At 33.3% G+C, this 18,644-nt stretch overlaps 2 protein-coding genes across 2 annotated transcripts; both read right to left on the bottom strand.

Annotated features, from left to right (window-relative positions):
• Window positions 1-347: 347 nt before the first annotated feature.
• Window positions 348-1,617, bottom strand: LOC149182424 (peamaclein-like). Its single transcript, XM_089414550.1, has 4 exons — window positions 1,592-1,617; window positions 853-904; window positions 658-748; window positions 348-529 (listed from the first exon to the last, which is right to left on the bottom strand). The coding sequence occupies exons 1-4, from the start codon at window positions 1,615-1,617 to the stop codon at window positions 348-350; spliced, it is 351 nt and encodes a 116-aa protein (XP_089270676.1).
• Window positions 1,618-11,551: 9,934 nt separating this feature from the next.
• Window positions 11,552-12,369, bottom strand: LOC149182423 (peamaclein-like). Its single transcript, XM_089418510.1, has 3 exons — window positions 12,271-12,369; window positions 12,077-12,167; window positions 11,552-11,953 (listed from the first exon to the last, which is right to left on the bottom strand). Exons 1-3 carry the CDS (start codon window positions 12,337-12,339, stop codon window positions 11,772-11,774), a joined length of 342 nt encoding a protein of 113 aa, XP_089274636.1. The 5' UTR covers window positions 12,340-12,369; the 3' UTR covers window positions 11,552-11,771.
• Between the last annotated feature and the right edge of the window lie 6,275 nt (window positions 12,370-18,644).

The raw sequence follows: 18,644 nt of genomic DNA, 5'->3' as shown, positions 1-18,644 counted from the left end.
ATCGATGAACATCATTGGTTAGGGTTGCTTCATTCTCGCTAAAGAAATACTTCGAAACGTAATGTATATGTGACTCTGCATTGTGTTGGAATTTTTGGGTTAACACGATCCAACTAGTATCCAAACTAGACATACTGTATCTTTCAGAGAAATCTACCAGCAATGAACATTTCCATAAGAACCGAATGTTTAAACATGACTATAATTATAAAGAATCCATTTAACGACAGCTTCAAGCTACAAGTCTCCGCTCAGCCTACATGGCTGTTTATTTACTCAGACACTACTTATAGCAAAGGCGACCAAGCCAATGAAACACAATAGTGTGTTAATGCAGATCTCCTGAATCAAGGGCACTTGGGTTTGCCCTGGGAGCTCCTCTTGTCCCGATAACACGGGCATTCGTCTTTGTTCCCTTTGGTGCGCGAAGGAATGCACACACAGGCATTGCAACAGATACCACAGAATTTGAGACATGCATTTTTTCTCGGGGCCACCGAACATCTTCGATCACACTCTTTCTTGCAATCTGCTCCTCCCCACAATCACAATATACCCACAAGAGTTATATACAGTGTCAAATCAATTATCAGTTAAAGAAAAGAGAGTTTACAAGCAGAGAGAAAGCTTATATGTCTGCCTGCCATGGCTTTATACCTATCAGAGGTGCAGGCGAAGGCGGAGGTGAATTTCGATGAAGCAGAGTATCTCCACTTCCAGTGATCCCTTGATCTGTGCTAAGTACAACCTGTAAAACAAGAATATACCCACCTTCAAAATAATATAATTACAGGAGGAGAATGATACTTCCACATTTTCAAGTAAGAACCCTAATAATATAGCAATACTGACCTGACATTCTAGGGTTGAGATCAGAACCAGCAGAACGCACACAAACTTTAGCCTCGATGCAAAACCGATCAGGGCGATGTGGGTTTATAAAGGAGAGAAACGGGGTGACCTGCAGAAGTTTATGAGAAGATGTGGCAGCGTTGCTGGCAATTCTCGCGTATTTTTTTGAATTTGGGTCAAAGTTCAGTTGATTAAAGGTCTTAAAATTTTAGAGGGACCAAAACATTAAAATATAGAAAATTTCGAGTTTTTAATTTTAATTTAATGTATGCTTTTTTAATGGACGAAATCTTGTTTAGAGCGGCTTTCAAATGTATATAGTTTGACACGATATTGAATCAAGAAATTGGCTAAAATTAAATCTCCACACATAAATGTTGAACCACAGCATTCAGACTAACCAATTCAAAACCCGCGTTATCCGTCCACTTCAGAGATCGAAAAATAAATTACCATACATATATGGTTTACCTCTCTATGAATGGAGTTACTTCCTATTTGCATTTGCCTGTGAAGCTTCTTCTACAGCTCACCAACCCCACAAAAACACGTACCCGTGTTTTTCGGTGCATACAGTTTTCTATGCGCACCTGTGTGAATACAAATGTCAATGTGCAACTGCATATATATTTGACTACTTGTAATTCAATGACTCTGTGCACAAAACCGCGTAATTGCGATAGCCACAGTGCAGTAGTTGTGCATTGTGATTATTAAACTTTGACAAATTTTTCAATACACGTCCATAACAACAGTTCTCCTCATGTTTTAACGTGTGAAGATCCTGGCGGGGATTATTGATCATTATGGGGACCTTTCGGTTTTCACAACTACAAGTCTTCGTGTCATTTCAACCCAATCACACCTGTGTGAAGGGTGTTTTTATTTTTACGAGTTATGTTGGAATAGGTGATTGGTGTTTTTATTTTTATGAGTTATGTTGGAATAGGTGGAGACACTTTATGTGAGGTTTTTATTTTTTATTTTTTATTTTTTTATTTTTTGGGATTTTTTTATGTTTAATTTGGTGGAAAAATTTGAGTAGAATTTTGATTTGTGTTATTTAAACTGGTTTTTTGATTATATATAGGGATTTAGCGCATTGAAAAACCTTAGGGCACTTCAATTGTGTAAGGATTACTTATTAAGCTGACAGTGTATATAAATTCAGCACATTGAAAAACCCTAAGGCACTTCGATTTTGGAGCAGTTACTCATTAAGCTTGTGATTTCAATAAATTCTTATCAAATTTTAGAAAAATTAAACCAGAAAAACTCCAAAAAAATCTCATTAAATACAACTGGTTAAACATGATTTAAATTGATTAAGTCTATGTTTTCCTCCATTATTTGCAAGTAAGTTTAATCTAAAAAAGCTATATGATATATGTTTTTCAGTATTTTCATTTCAAGTTAAAAAGTTTTTTAAATAAATGGTTTTTAATTTAATTTCGAGCATTAAATAAGTTGTTTTAATTTTCAACCCATTATAATTTGTAATATAAAATAAAACTAATAATGACAAAATTTCCAAACAATGAGACTTTGTTTATGTTTTGTCGTAAAATTGTTTCATGATTGTTATATGATATTTTGTGTTTTTTGCTAGTGGGAATTTAATTTATAGATTTATAGGAATCCAAAAATACATTTTCGAGCGAGAAATACATTGAAATATACATGGAAATAGATTATTTTGTTTATTAATTAAATACAAGTTTTGAAAAAAATTTATTTATATTTTTATATTTAAAATATTTTCCAATATTTTTATTAATATTGAAAATGTTTTTGAGATTAATAATTTTTAAAGAATCTAATTATGGTTATAGTATAAATAATGACAATGATATCATTCTAGTTATTTATATTCTAATAATCATCACACACCTTATTTTAGTTTTGATGATGAACCACATAACTTATTTTATGTTCTTATATGTTAATTTTTTTAAATAATTAATAAAAAATAAAACAGAAAATAAACAATTATCTTTTATTAATATTTCAAAATATCTTAGATTAAAAAATAAAGAATAATGAGTTTATATGTTCCATCATTTTCCAAACATGTAACACACATGCCCACACACACATATATAACCATTTATATTTGACAAGAAAACGGCAATCACATAGATCTTAGACCAGATCATCCAATCGCTATATTTGACAAGAAAACGACTATATTGGACTGGGAAACTAGACTAGATGACTGGGAAATGGCGAGCTGGACTCGACTAAGGTATAGGGAGAGGAAAAATATAATTAGCTAGTAAGTGAGTTTTGTATCTATTAACATATTTAAATAAGATAATGTATATATTTAATTAATATCAATCAATTAGTTATTGAAAGACTTATATTAAAGTTATATAATTAAATATTTAGTTAATTAATTGTAAGTTAGTTTTATATCTATGATAATATATAAATAAGGTAATGTATGTATTTAATTAATATGAATCAATTAGTTATCAAAGGGCTTATACTAAAGTTATATAATTAAATAGTTGATTGTAAGTTAGTTTTGTTATAGTTATTACCATAACAAGTAATTGATTGTATAGCTTATTAATAGATCTTATTTAACATTAATAAAACTATTAAATTAAATATAAAGTTAAATCATTAAGCTATCTAATTAAATATAAACTTACAAATATCTAATTAGATATAAAATTTAAATCATTAATAATACATAATAATAATAAAAAATATTAAAATGATAACTTATTCAGTTAGTTAAATAATGGACCTTTTAATAAATTTAAGCCTAAATTCAACATCTATTTGTTCTTTATAAACAAGGTTTGTGCAAGGTCATGTTTTGTTGTTATTTGAGAACACTTTGTTTCCACAATTCCTTCCGCAAGTTGCACCTCTGCAATGCTCACAATGAAAGCTTCCTCTGCACTCTACAAATGAAAGCTAAACCCTAAGATATGCACACTTTACAATTGTTAGAGCATTTTCCCCGAACCGCTAAAGAGGTAGAAAATTAAATAGTTAGATTAAATGGAGATGAGGAAAACACTTAGCAATATTATATATGATGCAAGTGCATAATCAGAAATTTAAGTCACACAAAATTAATATATCAATTTCACTTTGAGGTGCAGAGAAATGTGCTGAGGTGTGGAGGAAGTTTTCATTCTATAGAGTGGAGAGGCGAGGAGGAATTTCTCATTGTGTGGAGTGCAGAGGAAGCATAATGAAATCTTCCTTCGTACCTCCGCACTCCACTCAATGAAATTAACTCAATAAAAAATAAATCATTTGCACATATAACATCTTTTGAACTTTAAAAAATAAAAACATATAACTACAAAGTTTTAATAATCAAATAATAAAAGTTGTCACACAGTATGTGTTTTCATTTGATTTTTTATTGACTAGTGCGAGAACCTACAGTGATAGATAATGACTAAGAAATCCACACATAGTATTAGAAAATTAATTATGGCTTAGTCATACTATTAACATATATTCAACACTTGATAGCATTTATTTTAACATCGTATAACTATTACTCGCTATAAATATATCAAGTTCGACATTTATTCAATGAATCAAATTGTAATCAACATATTGTTCTAGTGCTTAATAGCATTCACTGCTTGTAGGCAAATCAAGAAGATGCACAAGGCTCCACATCTAGTATATGTTGTAACACATTGAAATAATGTCTATGCGGAGGTGTGGAAGTGGGGGAATAGTGGTTTTGAGGGGCACACTTCTCTTCCACATTTCGTTTCAATGTTTTTTGGCCCCACACACTCAGATATATTACAATCATCTTCAATCCCACCTATGCGAAAGGTGATTATAGGTCAAGTTCTCTCTCTGTTATTCTAACTATTCATATACCATGGTCACAATATTTGCATATCCTTATGTAGAGAAGTAGCTAATCAGAAAAGAAAAATCAATAATGCTAATGATAAATCTAAGTCTATTAATGTGTGAGAGGAAGAAGTATTGTGCGGGAGAATGGGTGTGCATAGCAAGGAACATAAACTTTGTTTAGAAATGTTTCATATCTCTACATACATTCATGTACACTACATATTAACAAATTAACTCGTAGATTTGGCTTATTAAAGTTTGGGGCATGAAAAGTTTGGGTTATGAGTATATTGGGTACAAAATAAGGGTGGGTGATTAACGTACAAGGATGGGTTTCTTGATTTGTTTACAATCAATAATAATTACCTATGCTTTAAAGTAAATGCTATTGAGCATTGGAAAGATCAACTAATTACAATTCTATTATCTCAATAAACGTTGAAAAGACTTAAGAAATGTATGTCAAATGACATGAAAATTGTTGTCTTGCAGTGCGAAAAGAAATAACATGTCCAAAACGAGTAAACACAACAAGATTATTATGTTTCCAAAATAAGTGACATATGGCATTACAATACATTATCCATGTTAGACTTAGTTATTTGTTTTCAATGTGGATTCATAGTGTATCATTTAGAGTTTGTGGACAGTGTAGACTAACAGAATCTGTGAGATGGTGATGCACTAGCATCCCACTTCCAAGTAAAAATGTATTTTGATTAGAACATGGTTCTTTTCATTTACCAAGGGAGTTGGATCCCTAAAAGAGTGAAATTGTTTAATTTTCCTAAGTTTTCTAGAAAAATTGTATATAGTTGATTTAAGTGTGGATTGATGTAATCCGATCTTCTCTAATGAAAGATCTTGAGAGTATTTGGGAGAGTTAGAGAAATTTAAAGGTTATTTATATCCCTTGGGAATTTAGTGGATCTAGGAAAGCTAGAGATAGGAATTTGTTGAGGATATTATGGATGTCCACCTAAATTAGTTCAAAATCCTATTTTGTGTAAATGTAACCAATTTCATGTAAAGAGTAGCCAAATAGAGAAGGGTGTAGAAGAGAGGATTCAAGAGGAATCAAGAGTCGATTAGGGTTAAAAGGATGAGAGTACGCTGGAAGTGGTTATGTGGATTAGTGGGACGACCTGAAGGAGGGAACCCGGAGCATTTGAGTTGAACACTTTTGGAATAGATGGGATGGCGTCAGGTCAGGATGACGTGTAAGGACAATGACATAGAGATGTTTCATTGGTGCATAAAGGAGTGCATTGTGGCGCAACAAATTTATGGAACTATGGTCCATACCCAGGGAGATTGAGCTGGAAGGTTCCTTTTAAAATGAATTAGCTTGATGAGTCAAGCTCGAGGAACCAGTCTTACATAGAGGTGAATATAGTGGGACTGAGACAGTTCTACACATATAAGTGGATGAGTGGAAACCTTTAAAGTGCACAGCTTGTGGAGTGGGACCACCCGTAAGATCTCAAGCTCAGATGTTTGTGAAATACATATAAAAGGAAGAAAGGTCAGGATGACATAGATCTGGGCTTACACGGAAAGCCAAAGAATGAGAATCCAATGGAATATGAGGTGCACATAGAAAGTGGGTCCAACAATTGACATATCCCAAAGAGATAAAAGAGTTTTGTATTAACAAAAGTGTGTATGATGTGTGAAGGTTAGCCAATACAATTCGGGTTGATTTGTACAAGATGACAAGAATTAAAGGAATGGGACGAGTTCTTGTGGTGCGTTCATGTTGCGGAACAATGTTAAAGGCATCAAGATCTTAGATAAAGTATGGGGGGCCTGCACTAATGTTTACGCCAGTAGCAAAGACATGACAACGTAGTGAGCCCTATTCCCTTCTACTTATTGATAAGGTCGACTTTGCAGTGGTTCTGGATTGGAAAATAGGGAAAGGTTTGAGCTTGTGTTGAGAAGATTTCTTACATCTCACATGAACTTGGTACCTCAGTGCATGATTTTGGAAAGAGATTTTTATTTGTAAGCCTTTCAGCTCCTCCCACTAGTATTTGTTTATTAAAGGGATTTATATCCCAAGAGAGATTTATATAGGGCTTGAGGGAAGTCACCTTTAAGAACAGATTGGGGCACTAGATGTTTGGCATAATAAAGGGATTTAAGTAACTCTGAATTAGGTCTAGATTATTTGGTATCAGTTCTATAAAGATCCTTAGCTTGATAACTCTTAGTAGAAGATATAGGAATATTTAAAGAAGATGAATCTGCAAAAAAAGAGGCAAAAATTACACGGAAACTTATAAAAGAGATCGGAATAGATTGAACTGTTCTTTAAGAGGAAAGGATATAAAAATGGTTATAACAGTAAGACAACAAGTAGTCAAGAAGAAGAATGTTCTGAGAACAGGGAAGATTTGCAACATCAATTTGTGTATGTAAGTGAGGTTTGAATGAGTAGTGCGACTATAACAAGGACTAAGAAAGATCTTGAAGGGAGTTGTTTTAAACATTATTGCAGCAGAGGAAAAAGATATTTGTTGAGGTATTTTATCTTAGAAATTTGTGGAGGCTAGGAGGAGTTGTACAAAACATAGTTGATAATATTAAACAAGGTTGAATGTTCTCAACTTTAGATATTATATACAAAAATGCATGAGGAAAGGGCACAGGAAATGTGCGAAGAATTGTCCAGATATGAATTCATGGAGAGGTATTGATATTTTTTATGATTGATATTGGTCATAAACATTTATGTTTATATATGGAAGCCATATAAAAATAAAATTTCTTGAAAGAAGGATTGTGACAGAACCTAGTAGCAAGATGAATTATTGAAGAAAGAAAGGGGACACCAAAAATTCTCTAATTAAAATGTGAACAAATGAAATTGAAACACCTTAACAATGTGAAAGTTAAGTAGTGGACATGCTCTAGAGAAGGAGAAGAGATTCTACTGTAGAGAATCAGAGGAGGACAAATTCCAACAAGCAGAAGTTGGGTAGAAGTTTCCAGAGGGTAATTCCATAGTGAGTGTGGGTAGAATTGCCTAGAGGGAGAGAGAAAGAGAAAGATACCAAGAAGGAGAACATGGTATTGTAGCAAGTAGAAAACTTGTTACAAGAAAAAGAAGTTTTGTTGTAGCTTGCAAGTGAACAAGGAGAGCTCACAAGAAGAAGAAGCAGAAGGGTAAAGTGACTACTGATGGTCATATGATGGCTTAGGGAAGAGTCATAGTCACAAAAGGAGTATTAAGATATCAAACATCAAAAGGACCAGTGATGAATAATTTGAAAGAGAGATGGTTGAGTTGAAATTAGAGCTTAATTTTTTGAAACAAATGTTATAGGAAAACCAGGAAAAATAGAAATGTGGTTGGATGATGAGGTAGAAGAAAGTGAGATGGCCTCCATTATAGAAAAAGTTGAGACAGAGAATTCATGTTAAAGTGAGGGGAGAAATCATAGTATTTTAGTATAATTTGGTTGTTATGAACACGTCGTGCACACTACTGAAGAAGAAGCCATAGATGTGGAGAAGAGATTTATTGGTAGTCAGATGAACTACTACATTAGTTCATACTAGCATGAGGGTATGTTGACAAAGGCATCAAATGAGGCTAAGCATTCTTATGCTTTTGAGACTGATGGTTTGTGTGTGAATGAAAGTAATGAACAATAGTCATATGACATGTTTTTACAGGTTAATAAAGAAATGAAGTTGTCATAGGAGAAGGTTGAAATCAAATTTTTTTTTCTTAAGTATATGTCTGCAGATGTCAAATATGGATAAATAATGGAAGTTTCCATGGAAAATGAAGATAAAGTTGTGGGAGATGGAGTACGGAAAAATAGTCCTATGATAAAGAAGGAAAAATTGAAAATTAGCATGGAAAATGTTAGTGACTTTGCAGGAGAGCTTAAATTTTTAGAAGATTGGTTAGACAGTCCAAAGGCTATTGATGAAGAAGCTATGAACGAAAAAAGTTTTGATAGTTTGAATGAGGATGAGATAAAGGTGCAACAACCGCTAATGAGGAATATCAATAGTAACGATCAACAAGAGAGCAACAAAGATATGAAGAATATCAACCAACCAAAGGTTCAACTAGACATAGAGATTGAGAAATGAGTAAGTTGATGATAAAAATGTCTCAAAAGAGACATATTGTGAAAAAGTGGAAAGTTAACTGGAGATTACACATTGAGTGAGTTTACATCAGCAAGTAAAGAGGAGAACTATAGCATAAATTTTGGAAACTTCGAAGACTGAAGAAGACAGAAACATAATAGCGGCATGACAAAGAGAAGGAACAACTACAAAACAAAATTTAGATCCAGGAAAGATTTACTTCATCAACATATGGTTAGGATTCCATGAATCTTTTTCACCTTAAGAGTTTGATGCAAGAGCATCCCCGTTCCAAGTAAAAATATATTTGAACTAGAATAGAGGTCTTTTAATTTACGAAGAGAGTTGGTTCTGTAAATGAGTGAAATTGTTTAATTTTCCTAAGTTTAATTGTTAAAACCTATAACACTCCCATGGTTGGCTTCTCTATTTTCTCCAAAGATAAAAATGTTTTCTTCAAAAGCCATTCCTCTACATAGAGTTCCTTGGTGCAAATCCAAAACAATACTAATTCTTTTCTTTTGTGGTATCCATCTTCTTGGCTTCTCTTCTTTGGACACCTTCATTGTTTTTTTTATCCTTCTTCTTCTTGACTTGTCACTATGCTTCTCTTCATTGTTCTTTGGACCAAACTTCCCCCTTGCCTTTATGTTTCAACAATTTATCTATTGTGGTGATAATTGCTACAAGATTCTACACATTCCATGATTGCAATTAACTTTCCCATGATTATATACTATTCATGAAATGGAAAAATATAGCCTCCTTTGATATGTATTTGGTTTCTAACATGATCGTTGAACACTCTCTAATGTATGTCTCGATCTTCCTTAAGTTCTTCAAGGACAAAAATTATTTTCGAGCTAACCATGCTTGGTTACCATGCCCAAATTGTGCATGTGAAGTAGTACTCAATTCTTCCCATGTGCCAATGTTATTTTTGATGTGACCATTACAATGTTTTCCACTCGATTCCTCCACCACAACTTGTTTGTTCTTATCATAAACATATTTGAATCATTCACATTAGCCTCATCTAAACACCCATTTCTTTTTATCCAAATATTTCTCCATATCCCAATAGAAATTCCATAGTACCTTTGTGTTTTGCATCCCATCATAAGGCTTTGGTTCCTTAATTCTGATTGTCATAGGTATGTTGGATACCCCTGCCAACATGGCAATCATATCTTCCTAATCTCGTAACTTTTTCCAAATGGGTATAAACTTTTTCTTTTCATCCTTCAACCTATTTGTCACATTCTCATCCTTAACTACACAATCACATCTGCAACATCTTGAACATATTTTATGGCCCGATTGAAAATCCACATCATTCATGAGATCTCTATTTCCAAACCATTTGTCTTCTCACTGTACTCATGTAGTGATTCTACTAGCTAACCTACAATATTCTCGACATTAGCCAAATTATTCTTCTTCTTAGGGGTTTTCAAGTCCCTTTGTGTGTCACTACCTCCCTAATGTGAACCAAGAATAGGTTTATATGAAACTATCACACCAAGCATCTCTAATCCAAATAATTATTTTCCTTATGATCATCTCAAATTCCCCCACATGGCCCTCCTCAAGCCACATGTATGGAGGCTCCTTAAGCCACAAGTCAAGTGTGGAAGATCAAAGATAACAAACAAAAAAGAAAAAAAGTTAATTAATTATAAATTATTAAATTTACATTTGGAGTGAACATATTAAAAAATATATAATGATTATATATATATATATATATATATATATATATTATATATATATATATATATGGAAGATCAAAGATAACTTCACAAACAAAAAAGAAAAAAAGTTAATTAATTATAAATTATTAAATTTACAATTGGAGTGAACCTATTAAAATATATATATATATATATATATATATGAGAAAAAATGGTTTTATCTTAAATGGGAATTACTTATACATCCTAAAAAAATTAGAAATACTAAAACAATTTTCTATGTGAAAAATATAATTTAAATAATATAATCCAACATTAAGATGTCATTGAGAATAATCTAATTAAAATAAAACATAAACCATTAGGATATCATCAAGAATGATGTAATAAGATTTTGATAGAAAACCCAAAAAGACACTTCTGACTTTAAGTTTGTATCTAGTTCATTGAATTATTATATATATTATTATTATCTAATTTTAAGGTCACCACCAAATCAGAGACTAAATTGGTGTGTGAAACCCTTTGTTTGTGAGACAAAAAACCCACCTCCTTGCAGTGATTTAACTGCTAAATCTACAAAACATACATATTCTACCTTTCTGATTTTAAACCTATAACCTCTTAAAAAAAGACATACTCTTAATCATTATGTAGTACATTGTACGTAAAAAATATATATATATAATAACCCTGCAAAAAAAAATCATTAAAATTGAGTGACATAAATAATGATAATGCCCTATTGTCGACTCCGCGAATTTCCAAGTCAGAGCTTTGTGATGATAGTGTAATAAAGTTTGCTTTAGCAATTAAGCTTCTAATTTACCAATTTACTTGTACTTATATTTTACAATTAATTATTACCCAATCATCCGTCAACATCATTTGTTATTATCTAATTTCTCATCAATAATTTATCATCGATGAACATCATTTGTTAGGATTGCTTCTTTCTCGCTGAAGAAATACTTGAAACGCAATGTATATGTGACTCTCTGAATTTTGTTGGAATTTGTGGGTTAACACGATCTAACTGATATCCAGAGACATACTGTATCTTTCAAAGAAATCTACCAGCAATGAACATTTCCATAAGAACCGAATGTTTAAACATCACTATAATAATAAAGAATCCATTAAACGAGAGCTTCAATCAAGTCTCCTCTCAGTCTACATGTTTATTTCACTCTCAGACAGAATTTATAGCAATGGCGACCAAGCCAATGAAATGCAAGAGTAGGTTAATGCTGCTCTCCTGAATCAAGGGCACTTGGGTTTGCCCTGGGAGCTCCTCTTGTCCCGATAACAGGGGCATTCGTCTTTGTTCCCTTTGGTACCCGAAGGAACGCACTTACAGGCAGTGCAACAGATACCACAGAATTTGAGACATGCCTTTTTTCTCGGGGCCACCGAACATCTCCGACCACACTCTTTATTGCAATCTGTTCCTCGCCAGAATCAGAATATATGCACGAAATTTATATACAATGTCAAAACCATTTAACTGTAAAAAAGGAGTTTACAAGCAGAGAGAAAGTTTAGGTATGCTTGCTATGGCTTTATACCTATCAGAGGTGCAGGCGAAGGTGCAAGTGAGTTTGGATGAAGCAGAGTATCTCCACTTCCAGTGATCCCTTGATCTGTGCTAAGTACAACCTGTAAAACAAGAATATACAAACCTTCAAATTAATATAATTACAGGAGGTGAATAGCACTTCCGCATTTCAAGTAACAACCCTAATAATATAGCAATACTGACCTGCCATTCTAGGGTTGAGATCAGAACCAGCAGAAGGCACGCATACACACAAACATTAGCCTTCCTCATCTTCTTGGTTGGAAGAGTGTTGGACTCTTGATGCACAACTGATCAGGGCAATGTGGGTTTATAAAGGAGAGGAGCGGGGTGACCTACAGAGGTTTCTGAGAAGATGTGACAACGTAGCTGGCAATTCTCGCTTCATTTTTTCGAATTTTGGTCAATGTTTCGCTTGATTTCAGTTTATTAAAGGTAATAAAACTTTAGAGGGCCAAAAGATTAAAATATAGAAAATTTCCAGTTTTTAACTTAATGCAATAAATAGAGATATGGCTTACCTCTCCATTAATGTAGTTACTTCCTATTTGCATTTGCCTATGAAGCTTCTTCTACAGCTCACCAACCCCACAAAAACACGTACCCATGTTTTTGGGTTCATACAGTTTTCATTGTGCACCTATGTGAATACAAATGTCAATGTGTAACTGCATATATAGTATTTGACCAGTTGTAATCCAATGACTCTGCGCACAAAACCACGTAATTGCAATAGCCACAGTGCAGTAGTTGTGTCCCTCTGATTATTCAACTTCGACACATTTTTCAATACACGTCCATAACCATAATTCTCCCCACATTTTAACGTATAGCGATCCTGGCGGGATTATTGATCATTATGGGGACCTCGGGGTTTTCACAACTACGAGTCTTCAAGCAAATCATAGCTGTGTGGGGAAGGGCGTTTTTATTTTTATGAGTCATGTTGGAATATGTGGAGACACTGTAGGTGAGGTTTTGATATTTATAAAGATGATTGGTTATTACAAAGAAGTTGAAATTGATTTGTCTATGTTTTCTGAATTTACAAGGGATGGATGAACCTTTTAAAAGCTGTTTTATATGTTTTTTTTATGCACATTTCATTTCAATTTAAAAAATAAATAAAATTTCAGTTTATTTAAATAAATTGTTTTTATTTCGAAGAATATAAAAGAAGAATAATAAATTATAAATTTCTAATATAAAATAATAGTAATAAGTGTTTGTTTATGTTTTGTTGAATTAGAATGAGTAAAAAATTGTTTGCGGTTATTTTAAGACATTTTGTTTTTTTTAATGTTTTGTATTTATAATTTTGAATTTTTTAATAATAATTAATAAATATAAAAATTATAAATAAATAATTATTTTCTATTATATTTTAAATTATCATTATCCATTTTGTTTTCCCTCTATTATAAATTATTTAAATGTTATTGTCATATTTATGATTTATTTATTTATTTTTAATTTAAAATTAAAATATGTTATGGGCAATAGGAGTGGGAGGGGTGATTTTTTTGTTTTTTTTAACAAATTGAGATAAATTATTTATGGGGCTGAGAACTCTAACAAATAACCAAACTAAATTTTTGGCCTTACGGAAAGGACTAGAGCTTGTTATCAATGAAGTTATAAAAAGAATTTTGGTTGTAGGAAATTCAATGATCACTATAAGACAATTTATCAAATTAAAATCTAGGGGAGGAATTCATAACTCCACGATATTGAAAATGATTGCTTTACGGCTAAAGAAATTTGAGGAGTTAGTCATTTTCAACATTTATAGGTATCTGAATGTGGAAGTGGATAATCTTGCCAACCAAGGCGTAAGGTTGAAGCAAGGAACATTGGAGTTAAATCATAATCAGGTCTCTTTCCCCAGTTCCATGAGGTTCCATGAATTGATTACAATCAAACATGTTGTCCACTTGGCCATCAATATTCGGGAAAAGACAAAAAAAAAAATCGAAAAATCCGAAGGATGGCAATGTGGCTCCAAGATCTTCACATTTGGTGTCTTTTATAGGAAATTTATTTTGTGTGGAGGTCGTGGGTACAACTTCTATCACATCATGATCTATGGAGTGTGTCGACTTGATAAATGTCAAGGGGAAAATGTAAGGTTTAAGTGGGATGTGAGTTCTTTTAATACATTGGCGATCTATTCCCCTCAATTTTTCTCCCTAGTTGTATATGCAATGCTCTATAGTTCTCACTCAAACATAAATTCTGTGGATCGTCTCACGGATCTATGGATATGGGTAGATATGGATAATAACTCTTCCCGCACACGTCATCATTGTTGATTCCATTCCTTGCCTATATTTAAAGAGCGAATCTCTGGGAGCGCCCTGCCAGAATCATTTGGGCAGTAATTATTTATATGGATGGGAAAAATGAGTCAAAAAAGGAAAGAGTCAAAAAATCATGAAATGCAAGTAGAGGAGAGTGAATAGGAGCACTGGCGTCAATCTTTTGGTAATTTATAAAAGGAAGTAGTTGGGATAATGGAAATCTCCAACAGAAGGTTGGAATTGGTGGAGGAGGGGAAGGATGTGAGGTTTCAGTTGTTGGAAAAGATGTGTGAATGGCTTCAGAGCAATTTGGACAAGCTGAAAATCTTAGAGGAAGAGTTATTAGTTCTATAGATTAAATTTAACCAGTTCGATCTCGTGCCTATTGGTGAGCCTGAAGTTAAGTTAGAAGACTTGGAAGTTGGTAAAGGTATGCACATCTCTGAGTTTTGAGTTCTAGTGGCACAAGCAAAAAGTGCTTCTTGAGTGACAGAAGAAAATCTAGATGCAACCACCGAAGCTAGGCCTTCCGGTGTTTTTTAATTCTCAATGTTTAATCAATGTACGACAAGTTTGATCTTTTTTTGTGGGGGAGTTTGTAGAATTTATGGCAAATATCAATGTAGAATTATAGTGAGGAGAGCCTGTAAAGGCAAGAAAAATCTGATGTGCATGTATTGGAACAATGAAGCCATTGAAGAAAAACACATAAAAATGTAAATGGTTTTTGCCATGCAACCATTTTTTATAATATGAATGATAATTGTTCTATTTTAAAAAAATCAAATATATTGAAAAATATCTTAATAAAATGTTAAAAATTTAAAATTTAAAATTCTTTAATTTAAAATTTATTTAAAGTTGATTTTCAAATTTGGAATAATCTTGTATAACATTGTATATCTTAAAAAATGAAATTTTACTCTCCTTTCAACTATTACCTATTAATACCTCTGATCAAGGTGATAAGTGACATGGCGATGGAGATTGGGGGGTGTCCGCCACCCTGCTTCCTCCAACAACATTTAAGAGGAGGTTAGCCTGGCCAACCAATCCCATACATAATGCATGCTAGCTATTTATTCTTCATTCACTACGATGTTAAGCCTCCAACAATTCTTTTCTCCTATGAAGCATAACTTTTCCCTTCATATTTTATGGTGTAGCTAGACTCATTCCTCACCACTACTGGGATTATTTTCCTAGTTCTCTGATAGGGTTGGGCGTGTGCATGGAGGGAATTATGTAGTGCCATGGCATGATTTTTTTCATTTTCCCGAGAAAGGGTTTCTTGCCTCTAGTGATGCAGTGGAAATGACTTGGGATTGCATGAAAACTAAGTTGACTTCTAAGTCTAGAAAAAATAGTTGCTCGCTTGTGATGTTGGATTATGGACCAAAGTTATAACTTGTGCATACAGAGACTTCATGCATTGAGAGACTACAAATTTCATTGGGGCTGAAAGGGGAAGGCTTCAGGGATACAACCCTATATTCAATGTTTGAAACCTTATCGGCTTTGACGAAGCAGGTTGGAAATATTAGGTTATAGCCTTTTCTCTCTACCTCTATTATTGGTTGTTATGACTCTTAAGTTCTTGTGGTTCATGTTTGGATATTTCTTCTTAATTTTTATGAGGGTACATTATTAGTTTCTCTATGGGGTTTCTTGGCAAGTGCAAGTTACTACCTAGAGGTGTTCTTCTATGCTTTTGTTTTATTATCCCTTGTATTTGTATTGGTTAGGGTTGCACCGAATTCCCTGTATCTTTTAGCCTTTCATCTCTCTCGACCTATTTAGTCTCAATCCCTTTAATCCAAGTTTTTTTGGGTTCAATTATCTTGTCAAGTTTCTTTCCTATTGGTTTAAAATGCCCCAACAACGCATTCATAGTCATAGGGGAGCTAGTGGTAGAGGGTCACAAGGCCAGCCACATGCCCAAGGCCAGGTCAAGGAATTTGAAACTATCTTCCACTCTGTCACACCTCATGACATTTGTGAAGAAATCCGTCAACTTGAAAATTTCACTACTACTGATCGTCAGACATATTCTGGATCTAAAATCCTAGAGGAAGTAGACAATTGAGTTCCTTACCCTAGTCACACAAGGGGAAGACATATCTAGTACCTAAACTCCATCAACCTCCATTGGCAAATGAAAAATATTTGGGGTAAATTCTTGAATGAGAAGCACAAATTTTGTAATGATACCATCTCTTACTTGAATGAGATCAAGTGGGTGAAACAATATCAATACTCATGTTTTGCTAGCTTGGATGTATGTTTGGCTCACCTATATAGTCATCTTCAATGTGAGATTAAACTCACTGCTCCAATTTGTATAAGTGCCCAGGTGTTGGGCCTCATAACTGTTATAATTTCCTTACCTTTTTTATTAGTTCTTGTATTATTTTCCTAAGTCTTTCTTGCATTTAGGACATGATAATATATGTAATATGGATTCTAGAAGCATTGAATGTATTTCTATTATTATATTGCCTTTATGAAATGTCTTGATCACAAAAATGTTATTTACTCACAGTTGGATCCTTATTTTGAATAGGAATCTATCAATGAGTTGGCACTTGATTTTGTTCCTCGGATTGATCATAGAAAATCAGATAGCTTGATAATGTCAATTCTTGTTTGGAGTAAATCAGTTAAAGACAGACTTCTGACTTGGTCATACTGAAATATTAAGATTTCTTGTAACTTAAAATGAGCATCTTGAGAATATCGAGATTCTCAAGATTGCTCTTTATCAAAAATATATTTATTGTTCTTATCTTCTACAGTGATAGTATAAAAAATAGGAATTGAGCCTCAAGCGAGGTTTTTTAGCTGTAATATTTTTGCGTAAGTCGTGAACTTGAGAAAACATTGATTGTGATCGATCCTCTATAATTCAATGAAAGATTTTATCATCTAGAGTTAATTAGTTGTTCTTATTTCTTTTACAAGACTGTTTGAGTCTTGTGATTTGGGCCCGATCCTGGAAGCAACATTGTCTTCATCTATATAATTAAATCTATGTTTTGTTCTTTCGCTTCAACTACTTGTTCATTTAATCATTTTCAATTTATAATTGCAATTGGTTAAGTAAATTTCAGATTGCGTGTTCTATTTTAAATAGAAATAACAGTTGTTGCAGAGTGGATTTACTTTAGCTGGTTTAGTTGGGATTGTTATTACTTTATTGTTGTTTCTTGGAAATTATCATAGGAATAATATTTGCGTGCTTAAATACCTTGCTATAGTGTTTTTTTCCCATTTTATAGTTGTTGTTCCTTAGATAAAAAAAACAGTGTTTAATAGTATTTCTTTGTGGTTTCATGCATAAAGTGCTTAGGATCAGATGCTTTGAATGGTTTGGTTTAGTTAGAAGAGGAAGTTGTTAATTGTGTTATGGGTTGGTTCTTTTATCATTGAAGTTTTTCTTACTGTTAGGTTAATAGTAATTAATTATACCAACATTTCTCTTGCATAAATTATGTGGATAACCTTGAAATAGAAAGATGAGACCTCGGTTGACAATCTAATGTGCAGTATCTAGTTGGTCCTTTCGGAACAATTAATTGGTTCAAAATTTTGGCGTTATTTTTGGGGAGGTTGTCAAAGAGAGTGTTGGATGTATCTCTGAGGGTTGGGTATTAAAGGCAGAAGGTAAGAACATGCGCACACACCCTAGTGAAAAAAAGGCTTGTGGTGTTGCCTTCCCTTGGCTAAAACATTTAAGTTGTTTAGTGTGTATGACTATAAAGAAACCTAGGACTAGGAATCATGTTGAGATAGATCATAAATCTACCTCGAAAAACACTAAAATCCAAATTCCAGTTGGCCTTGGAAGAACGGCCTTCATAGAAGAAATCATTCGAAAGGCAGAGTCTCAAGCATCGGTAGGTCCCCAAATAGTATCTGGGAAGGGATCTACTGTTAGTGCCCCTCAAGTAGAAGAGTCGTCTGCTATAGCTAATGTTGAGATTCATGATATAACTTTAGGATCATAGCAGAGCTTCCAAGATAAACCTAATAAGCATCTCAGTCCTTTTAGCAAGGGCGAGGGGAACTCTTGCAACCTAAGGGAAGGAAGAGGTGAGACAAATGAAATATATCCTCAACCTTCTAAGCAAGAATCTCCTACGACACCCATTGCAGGAAGAGAAATTAAAATTCCTAACTTGAGCAACACTATAACACCTAGTCAAGGCTTAGAACCCTAACGAAATACAAATCTTTTTTAGCTAGTACACCTTGACT

Source organism: Pinus tabuliformis, chromosome 3_2 (genome assembly GCF_031772625.1).
Source record: "Pinus tabuliformis cultivar Carrire ecotype Pingquan chromosome 3_2, CPIR1, whole genome shotgun sequence".
Taxonomy (NCBI): domain Eukaryota; kingdom Viridiplantae; phylum Streptophyta; class Pinopsida; order Pinales; family Pinaceae; genus Pinus; species Pinus tabuliformis.
Note: the sequence above shows the minus strand (reverse complement) of the source record. Positions and strands in the feature narration are given on the sequence as shown.